The 10,578-nt window shown below is 30.9% G+C and overlaps 3 protein-coding genes across 3 annotated transcripts; 2 read left to right on the top strand and 1 right to left on the bottom strand.

Annotated features, from left to right (window-relative positions):
* The first annotated feature begins 2,304 nt into the window (after window positions 1-2,304).
* LOC112940143 (uncharacterized) lies at window positions 2,305-3,764 on the top strand. The gene is made up of 2 exons (XM_026027876.2): window positions 2,305-3,100; window positions 3,213-3,764. The coding sequence occupies exons 1-2, from the start codon at window positions 2,402-2,404 to the stop codon at window positions 3,750-3,752; spliced, it is 1,239 nt and encodes a 412-aa protein (XP_025883661.2). The 5' UTR covers window positions 2,305-2,401; the 3' UTR covers window positions 3,753-3,764.
* Window positions 3,765-3,796: 32 nt separating this feature from the next.
* Window positions 3,797-6,426, top strand: LOC112940142 (uncharacterized). Its single transcript, XM_026027875.2, has 6 exons — window positions 3,797-4,092; window positions 4,295-4,417; window positions 4,501-4,925; window positions 5,073-5,208; window positions 5,437-6,018; window positions 6,095-6,426. Exons 1-5 carry the CDS (start codon window positions 3,850-3,852, stop codon window positions 5,884-5,886), a joined length of 1,377 nt encoding a protein of 458 aa, XP_025883660.1. The 5' UTR covers window positions 3,797-3,849; the 3' UTR covers window positions 5,887-6,018; window positions 6,095-6,426.
* Window positions 6,427-7,219: 793 nt separating this feature from the next.
* On the bottom strand, window positions 7,220-8,740 carry LOC112940144 (uncharacterized). Its single transcript, XM_069290331.1, has 3 exons — window positions 8,587-8,740; window positions 7,904-8,440; window positions 7,220-7,785 (listed from the first exon to the last, which is right to left on the bottom strand). The coding sequence occupies exons 1-3, from the start codon at window positions 8,593-8,595 to the stop codon at window positions 7,345-7,347; spliced, it is 987 nt and encodes a 328-aa protein (XP_069146432.1). The 5' UTR covers window positions 8,596-8,740; the 3' UTR covers window positions 7,220-7,344.
* Between the last annotated feature and the right edge of the window lie 1,838 nt (window positions 8,741-10,578).

Here is a 10,578-nt window from a genome sequence, read left to right as displayed (position 1 = left end):
TGAAATAATAATATTTTATATATTTTAATTTCCTCTATTTTCTGTAGGAGCACTAATTTTCTGTACAAATCCTGATTTCATAAAACAACTTTTAAATTTTTTATTGTGTCTTTATTATTACATTTATTTTTACACTTTTTTAAACACCAATTAAATATTCATAAAAAGAAAAAATTACTTATATAAACACATTAACTTACCTTATTGTCCATTTATCCCCACCTTTTAAAAATATTTCACAATTCTTTATTTCTCCCAATTTCAAAAAAATTCGGATACATAAAATCCACTGGCAAAACCCACGTTTACCACTCCTCTTTTCACTTAATTTTGCTCTCCGTAAATTCACTCCGCGGTCTTAGCATTTACAATTTCAAGTCAAATTTTATTCTAAAAAAGATTCTCTCTCCAGTCAATCTATTTCAAACATCTGAATAGGTAGGGATTGTCTTCTCCATCGTTGTCTTCTTCAAAAAAAAATTGTTCAATTTTTGTTGTTGATACATATGGATCAGGCTTATTCATTTAATAACTTTTTCAAATATATTTTGATTCTAAATGTGAATCTCCAATCATTCAGAATTTCTCACAATTAAGTAACTTTTTGTATTTCTATTTTTTTAGTTAATTTTGTCATGGTTCCTCTTCAATCATTGTTTTTTTCAACATCTTCTTCCTCCATCATCTTGTTTATACCACACTATTCTAAAGATGAGCGTGTATTTTTTTTTAGATCAAATGAGTTTTTAATAGACTATGTTAATCGGTGTGTGTTTCATTTTGTGCATATACTTTTTAGTAAAAATAACTTAAATACACAACTATAATTTTTATATTCTCTAATTTTCCCTACTTTTTTTAAATATTACATAATTCCCTATTTTTTTTATTTTAGTATAAGTTTTTAGATACATTAAACTCTCTCTCCTATAATACACATTTACCAATTTTAATGCCTATTTTTTCTCCATTAAAACACTCAACCTCTTAAATCAGTTTTTGAATTTTAAATTTTTTCCATTTAAACACTCAACCTTTTAATCATCTTTTTAATTTTGAATTATTAAATTTAATTAAATTTAAATAAAAGAACAAATTTTGAAATTTTGAATTTCAAAATTCAAAAAACATAGAAGCAGGGTTCCACTGCATTCTACCGTTCTTACCAAAGTCACGTTGCACTTCTTTTTTTTCCTTAATCGTCTTCATCCCTTCATAAATTTGAATCTTCTCAACCCAGCAGATTTTTCTATTTTCTTCTTTTTATTCTTAATCCATATTCGACTATTTCTTCCTAATATTGAATCGTAAGAACCCAGACCCTTTTTATAGTTAATCCATCATCAATTCATATATTCTTCTCTTTTTCGTTTTTGTTAATTGTTCTATTACTTCATAGTAATGGATCCGTCAATCAATAGAAGGATATATGATTCCGATGATGATAATTGGAAAGAAAATAGGAAAAAGTCTTTTGCATGATCCTATGAATCTTCAAAAGGATTCAAACAAAGACCATGGCGAAACATCAAAGGTTGTAAAAATACAACCAAAAAGGAAAAAAGAAGCAGCAAACACTGTTGTTAGGCCTACATTGTCTCGGGTTAGTATATTGGTACTTAAAAATGGTGTTGTTTAAATTAGTAAAATTTTTAAGGAATCAAGTGTGCTTGCTGATACATTTTAAAAAGGGTGTATAGTGTTTTAGATGGTCAACTGATACGTGAATTTGTTGTGTTTCATAATATTTTATATGTATCATTAGGTTTTTGAAAATTATTATAATGTATCATTCAATAAGTGTAGTAAAGTATAATCTGTGCTTGATGATACATGTTGAATCTGTGTGTACATTGTTTAGTAAATGTAATGATACATGTAGTAGCTATGTATCACATGTTCTGCATGTAGTATGAATTCCTGTATGATATCATGTATCAATAAGGTATTAGTTGTTTAGTTGATTTACTCATACATGTTTTGAAACTTGTTATAATGTATCATTCATTAAGTTTAATAAATGCTTAATCAGATATAGTTGATGATACATATAGATTCTTTGTGTATGTTGTTTAGTCGCTGTTTATGATACATGTATTAGACATGTATCACATGTTATAATGTTTTATTTAATTCAATGATACATGTTATAGACATGTATCACATGTTTTTCATATAGTATGAAATTCTGAAAACTGAAACCTTGTATCATTAAGTTATTGGTTGTTTTATTTAGTAGTTATATTTCTATATCGTTTTAATTTGCGGTTTTATTTTCAAATTGCAGCCACTGAAGTACATGATTAAAAAGATACCAACACATCCCATAAGGTTTGCTGTCAACTTTAACAACAATTTCCTAAAGGACTTTGAAAAATACGTGGGGGATAATGTTATCCAAATGTTTAAGGATACAATTTTTGGACCCTTTTTAGACATATCTAAATGTAATTTTCAGGGCCAAATAACTAAGTGCTTATTGCTTTTAGAATTGGAACAAAGCAACCCTAATATGTTGCGTATTAGACATTCCAACGGGTGTGTCCTGAAATTTGGTATAGATGATTTTGCATTATTAACAGGACTTAAGGTCAGAGGAAATACCAATGATTTCAAATACCCAGAACAAACTAATTGTATGCTTTTTAAAAAGTATTTCCCTGGTGCAGTCAATAGTGTTACAAAGCATCAACTAGTTCAAAGGTTTAAGATGGGTAATTGGGAGAGCAATCAGGATGCACTCCAAATGTCTATACTGTTCTTTATTCATACATTTGTATTAGCTTCTATTGATAACACAGCGATATCTATTGTCGACTTTCTAATGGTTGAAGATGGTAGATATCAACATTTTCCTTGGGGTCAGCTATCATTTTCCAAACTAATTGGTTCACTTAGACAGGATTTTGACGTTAGTAAAAAGTTGTACCGATTATATGGGATGTCATATGCACTAAATGTTTGGATATACGAATGTGCATCCAATTTAAATTCAGAAATAGCTATGAGAGAACGCAATGTCATCCCAAGAATATGCAATTGGAGAGTTGTGTCTGAAAAGGCAAAGTTTGAAATGCTTATGTCCACCATTTTCCAAAAGGTAAAATTTTATTTTTGTATATGGAATATCGTTATTTATGTCTTTGTGATACATTATGAATTATTACTGTATCTAACAGTTAAATTATCTTATGTGTTTGTGATACATTTAGAATGCATGTTCAAACATTGTCCCAACAGCAGAGGAAATTGAAGCTTTTGATATTGCTCAAGTTGAACATGCTCATTCTACATCAATACCATTAGTACAACCAAACGAGCAAGATGATTTAGATGATTTCTCCACAAAACCGCCAGAACAGTTATTGAGGACATATTCTAGAGTGTCTGATACATCTCCTCCACCACCGCCAAAAAGAAGAAAAAAATCGATTATTCAAAAAAAGAAGGTGTCAGAACAGAAACAGCCTGATCAATCAAATGTGTCTCCGACACCGGATGATGATGTACATGTTTCCATGTCAAGTCTGCCTCAACATTCGAATGTTGATGATGTACATGGTTCTGTTCCACAAGTGTCACCGAAATCGGCTGCTGATGTACATGGTTCTGTTCCAGACGTTTCTCAGAACCCGGCTGCTGATGTTCATGGATATGCAGATTCACAGAATGTCAACAATATAATTCCTCATATTGAAGAGTTGAAAGGATATTTGAAAACTTACGTAAGTAAATTATTTTGTAATTTTTAAACAAACTTTTATTTATCCTAAATGTATCTACAATTTTTATGTTGACAACAAATTTGAGAAATTGATTATTTTGATAAAAGCAAATCACTCCCAGCTGATGCAATCTATTAGCAAAGAGAACATCAATTTTCAGGCTGATACAAGCACATTTCAGTCTGACAAACAAACATCTCAGCAAATACCGGTTGATCTCGATGATATGGGTGGTGTAGCTGAGGATGGTGGTGGTTTTTCTGGTAAAAATGGTGAGCATCATATCATCGACGATGCAGGGGATGTCGATGTGGATGGTGTTGGTGTTGCCGTAAATGAGGGTGAACCAATAGTCACTGATCCAAAGGTAATGTTTATGATACAGTGGGTATGTTGTGTATCATGCACATATAGTCAATGCTTTGTATCATGATCATTTTTTTTCTCATTTTATATTCTGTCATGTATCATTCATATTTAATCAATACTATGTATCATGTGATTGTTATCAATGTTACGTATCAGCACAAATTATATTAACAATTTTTATTTCAAAACTGCATATTCAGGATGGTGACGCACATCAGTCGCACCAAGATTTAAATGAACATATCATGGACCAAGCCGTTGACGACAATGTTCATCACAACATCCCTCATGTGTTGCCCGAAAAAACAACAACAGATTCATCGGTACATTTTTCAATTTTGATTTATGACACACAATTTCATTACACACAAATTTATTCTAAAAATCATTACATCATATTATACAGGATTCTTCAACTTCAACAACAATATCGCCATCAACTCAAGCAGCAATAGAAGCGCTTATCAAAGATTTGGGTAAAGATGCTACCAATTCTAGACCATTATATTCTTACGATCCAAAGAATATAACTAGCAGCCAGTACTTGTTGACCGACAGTCAATTACCCACTGAAATTCCAATAACGGGGATTGCTGTTAAAACTGATGCAGTCACTCCTGCGCATAGAAATAGAATGCCTTCGAGAAGGATTCAATCTCCATATTGTACTTTTCTTGGGTCAAGCGAAAAGGGAAAAGAGAAATTGAAGGATATGGCTCGACTCCATTTCCCGTTCGAAGGATGTGGCATTGCAGATAAAGTTTCACCGAAACTGATTGAGGATTACATGAATTGGTTGTTGAGGGGGCTTCTAAAAAATCATAACAATAAGTAAGTTTTATACATTTTTTTTCTCAGTGTTAGGCGTAATCATTTTATATACAACTAATTCATTATACTTTGTTATATAAAAACTGTAAATAATTGAGTGTTATGTATCATGTGGATACATTGAAAACTTAAGTATCATATATGCAGGAACCCATCGGACGATAAATACAGATCAAGATCTTCTTCTTTTGGATTTACGATGATGGACTTTGTTGTTGCTTTTCCAATGAACAAGAATTGGTTTTATGCCATGTCACAGCAAAACAAGTGTTGGTCTGATGAGGTAAAATATTAAACTATTTATGAAATATGTATCAGTCATAACTATATTATAACGTCATGATACATTATCTATAAGTATCATACTATTTAATTAGCAATGATACATTATGTATAAGTATCATACTATTTAATTTGCAAAAGTATCATACTATATTCACATAATTATATTTCTTTTTTTATATTGTTTAGATGTAAATAATTTCTTACTCTGTTTTCATTTTGTTTATAGCACATCGATGTGATTTTTTACTACCTTCGTAAAAAATCAAAACTTTGCAGCATGGATCAATACAGATACACAACAACCCACTGTTTGTTCATGTCACATGTAAAAAACTGTTATGATAGATATTACATGGACGATGATGATGATAGTCTTACTACACAAGAACATATTGATCGCGCTTCAGTTGTATCTGTACATGAGAGGTCAATAATTAACATCATCAAAGGGTTTGGAATACCAGCTGCTTTACCATGGCATCTTGTAGATGAGGTCTACATCCCAATTAACTGTGATCAACAATTCCATTGGGTGTTGGCTGTTGTTGAGTTGAAAAACAGGTTGATAAGGGTTTTTGACTCATCAATTAGCACAAGGAAACAAACAATTCCTCATGAGATCAAGATGTTGTCTAAAATGCTTCCTTCATACCTACTTGACAGTGGTTTTTTTTGAAGAAAATGAACGCACAAATTTTGCTGATTGTCAAGCATATAAAGACAACAATAATGGATCACTTCTGGAGCCTCAAGTTCCTTTCATGATAGAATTTTCACAAGACATCCCTACACAGGAAAGCGATAGCCTGTAAGTATCAAGAATTTTTTCACTTGCCCTTTTTAATGTATCATTAAGTTTTTAATTTATTCTGTATTTTTTGTAGAGACTGTGGGTTATATGTTACTGCATTTGCCGAGTATATCAGTGACCAAATCAATATATCTTATGCTGATTTTAATCCTGATTACCTGCGTCAAAGATATGGAGCATTGCTGTGGAGTTATGGAATTGAGAAGACTAAGTGCGGATATGTTAGCGACAATGATGATCCACCAAAATCCAGGGGCGTAGTCACACCACCACCAGAAGAAGATTTAGTTCACATAGCGTAGCATTTCATGATAAAACAATGTTTTAATGTTATATTTATTATTTTTATATGTTATTGAACAACTATTTTTATCCTTTTTAATGTTATTTTTTTGGTTTTGTCAATTTCCATGAATATTTTTTTCACATTACGTAACAAATTTGTTTATATTGAAGATATAAATATCAAATGATAGACATAAACATTTTTAAATTTTTAATTAAAAATAGACATAATAAATATACTGACAAAACCAGGTTTAAATCATTTAATAAAGTATAATCAAAGTATTTATAATCAAACATAGACATAAAGATTTTTAAATTTTTTATTTAATCTAGATGATACACTGCCAAAACCAAATGATACATCTGTAACAGAAACACACTAAAAATAACTAATACATTGGCCAAACCGTATGTATAATGTACAATATGTTACACTCTAATCCTTAAATTTTACAAGATACTTACGTAAATTGAATAGCATATTCATATGAATTGCTATTATTTTTTTAAAGGAAAGTTATTTACTGTATATTTCAATAAAAGCATATCAAAAAAAGCATTACACAAGTTAAATTATATAAATTCACATGATGCATGATTTATAGTCATTCTAAAGTACTCAATAACATTAACAATATATTTGTATTTTTTATCTAATGGAGATGTATCATTGTGCAAACTAATGATACACACTAAAAGTACATGATACTTTATATAAACAATGTGTACAAAAAATACACAATAAATGTACATGATACACTAGATTAACCATATGTATCATGTACATTATGTTATCTTACTGTAGCATAAGATTTATATATTCAAAACAAATATTGACACAAGTATTTTTATCAACACCAATAATAAGAAAGTATTTATAATCATAAGCACGACTTCAAATGTAATTACCACATGTTTGTACGTTTATTTATCTAAACACAAAGTGTTCAATTTGCAGTCGTAATTAAAACTGAAATTCATTTAAATGTTTACGTGATAAATTATTCTTTATATCATAGAAACATTACGACAAATTCACTTCTCTTTTGGGTAGAAAGTACAAGTTCTTCTGTTGTGCCCTTCTTGTCCACATTGTCCACAACAATTTGTGTTCACCGAAATCTTTTCATCTGCATTCTTTCTTCTTCTTTTTCTTGGTCGTCCAGATGATCTTCTGTATCTAGGTGGATACACAGTTTCAGCTACCACGTGTTTAGGATCTGACCAATCTTTCTTATCTGGCATTAGCACCATTGGAATTTCATATGTTTTTGCCAACGCATCAGGCTTGTAATAATCAGAGCAATACGGATTCATATCGGTGACATTCTTTTTTTTCAATACAGCTATTGCATGTGAACAAGGTATCTCATCTAGTTGAAATCTACCACAACAACATACTTTCCGCTCAAAACAAACAATATATCTTCTTCCATTTTTATAAACCGAGAAAATAAACTCAGATGATGGAACAACCTGTGTACATCAAAAATTTTAAATATATAACTTTTAAAAACCAAATCATGTTAAAAAAAGCATAATGATACACAGAATTAGATATATATAATATAAAGTATCATATAATGATACATACCTCCATTTTTGAACTTTTAGCTGCGTTTATAATCAACAATTCCTCAAATTTTCTACCTAATGTGTCCTTTGTGTATGAGGCTACTTCTCTGTTTTTGCAATGCCAAGATCCAAAAAGAATTCTAACCTCTTCCAAGAATTCTAATATAGTTAATTGGCGTGCTTCAACAAGACAACCATTGATACATTCTGCAATGTTTGAAGTCATCATTCTACCTCTGTTTACTGTTGCATGAACTCTTGACCACTTTTCGTAACCTGCATATTCAAGGTACTCCTTAACCCTGTGATCAATTCTATCAACCTTAGCCATCAACTTATCAAAATCTTCCTTTCTATATGCCTTGGCCATAGAGTAGAATAGATCACTTATGGCCTTTCTGCTCCTTTTGAAGTTTCCACATACATTCTTCCAAAGATGCCAGATGCATGCATAATGAGGTACATCGGGGAACACAATCCTTACACTCTTCATGATACTCTCATTTCTATCTGAAACAACACACATATCTTTTCTATCGCCAAATGCATGTTTGAACTGTTCAAAAAACTATTTCCACGAACAATCATTTTCGGTGTCAACAACACCATATGCCAATGGAAATATGCAACCTGATTACACACACATTATATTATTTGATACTTAATATATAAAAAGACATCATTACTATAAATAAAAAATACCTGCGCCATCAAGTGTGCTTGCTGATACAAATGTCCCTTTGTAAGCTCCACTCAGATGTGCACCATCCACAACAACTACTGGTCTGCAGTATTTAAATCCCCTAATGAATGGTCTTAAGGCGATGAACAGATACATAAATTCATCCTCTTCAGTCTTATGCTTTCTTATATAAGAATCTGGATACACAGTTTTTAACATGTGTATGTATCGCGGCATCCGTCTATATCCAGCAGATGGTTTTCCTCTAATCATGGAGAGTGCACGTTCTTTAGCACGCCATGCTTGCTGATAAGATATTTCAACACCATAATATTCTCTAATATCATCAATTATATCCCTTGGTGTATAAATTCGTTTATAATTGACCAATTTTGGAGCTGTCACTCCACTTACAAATCCCACTGTTGCTTGGACTTTGGTTAATACCCTCTCCCTCATCGGACACGTATGTTCACTATTGAAATTTCTAACAATGAATATATCAGATTTTTTCCTGCACGACGCCTTCATAGTCCAACCACATTTGTCTGAAAAGCATACCAACACATAGCTGCGTACATTTTTTAAGCATATTAATACACATATCAAATACATCATATATAATATATTCAACAATAATGTTTAAATTAATCAAACAATGAATCACACAAAAAGTATCAACCAATTTTTAAGAAAAGTATCAAACTTTAATGAAATTTATCCACTATTTGTGATATGACTGTTTAAAATGATACAGTCCTTACTATATCAGTAGTAGTACTTTCAAGTATCAAAATACTTATTTCAATGTATCAAAAACAAATTCCTGAAATGATGATACATTAAATTATAAAATAACATATGAAACTTGCAGGTTTTCATATAGAACAGTAATGTTTCATGTACTAATTAAATTATAAAACAACACATGATACATTAAAACATCAAAATACTGTCATACCTTTGTTGATCAGACCTCTTCACTTTGCAGTTGAAGTTGTTCTTTATCTTATATTTCTTCATCACATCTACAAGTGTTGTTTTATCCTTGTATATCTGACTTGTCTTCACATCAACAATATCTGAATTTATTATAACATTTGCAACTCCAACTTCTGAATTTTCATGTGTCTCAAATAAGCTATTTTCAACTATTGCCAAAGCCTGTGTATCATTTGTTGTGCCTTCTACACACGTTATTTCTCCACTTCTTCCATCAAAGTTATGTACAGTACCACTATTCTTCTCAATTGTGTCAATATATAATGGATATATTGAAAATCCAGGCTCGTTTTTTTTCAGTTCAAAATATAGTTTAACACTCATATCGTTCTTAAGTTTCATCGGACAGGAGTTACCTTCTACAATGTATCGAATTTCAATTTCTTTCCTTGATACATCAATGTCCAACTCGGCCGCAATTGCTGCTTTGAGATTAGAAAACGAAATTGAATCTCCAACAACGATTCCATCAATTTTGTAATTTTCATACTGCAATTCGTTCACCCAAATTCCGGAATGTCTAATCAAAATCGAAGTATTCATCTTCAAAAACCCACTGCAACAACAAAAAAATTTCGGCAACTCCAATTGTTTTCTAAATAACTGATACAATCTTTGATTCTCAAATTATGAAATTAATATCCAATTAAGTGCTGATTTAATGCTGATTAATGATCTGTTACCACAATTTAAGTTGTTTTAGTAACAGCTGTAAATTGTCCGTTTTTATCCCCTATTTTTTCTTAACAATTTTAAGTTACTATGTATCATTTACCATGTATCACAACTTTCTAAAGTATCACGGCTCAGCAATTTTAAGGGATTTTTTGTAATTAGTAAACTTGTCGGGACAGAATGTAATTATTGATTTACACTATGGGATTCCTTAAATTTATACTACTTTTTATGCCTAACATAGTGGGAGTGAGTGTTTCAACTTGTTTATGTATTTTTTACGATATTTTTAGATCATAATGTATTTTTTTTGTTTATGGTGAACTTTTGTGTAT

This window comes from Solanum lycopersicum, chromosome 10, assembly GCF_036512215.1.
Source record: "Solanum lycopersicum chromosome 10, SLM_r2.1".
NCBI classification, from domain to species: domain Eukaryota; kingdom Viridiplantae; phylum Streptophyta; class Magnoliopsida; order Solanales; family Solanaceae; genus Solanum; species Solanum lycopersicum.
This window is presented reverse-complemented; position numbering and strand designations above follow the sequence as displayed.

Bases quoted from the DNA above. Each gene is read 5' to 3' on its own strand.
- LOC112940143 (XM_026027876.2), top strand. From the start codon at position 2,402: ATGTTTAAGGATACAATTTTTGGACCCTTTTTAGACATATCTAAATGT. The intron at 3,101-3,212 runs GTAAAATTTTAT...TGATACATTTAG, and splicing joins TGTCCACCATTTTCCAAAAG to AATGCATGTTCAAACATTGT.
- LOC112940142 (XM_026027875.2), top strand. From the start codon at position 3,850: ATGCAATCTATTAGCAAAGAGAACATCAATTTTCAGGCTGATACAAGC. The intron at 4,418-4,500 runs GTACATTTTTCA...CATATTATACAG, and splicing joins AAACAACAACAGATTCATCG to GATTCTTCAACTTCAACAAC. The intron at 5,209-5,436 runs GTAAAATATTAA...TTTTGTTTATAG, and splicing joins ACAAGTGTTGGTCTGATGAG to CACATCGATGTGATTTTTTA.
- LOC112940144 (XM_069290331.1), bottom strand. The intron at 7,786-7,903 runs GTATGTATCATT...TGATGTACACAG, and splicing joins CTAAAAGTTCAAAAATGGAG to GTTGTTCCATCATCTGAGTT.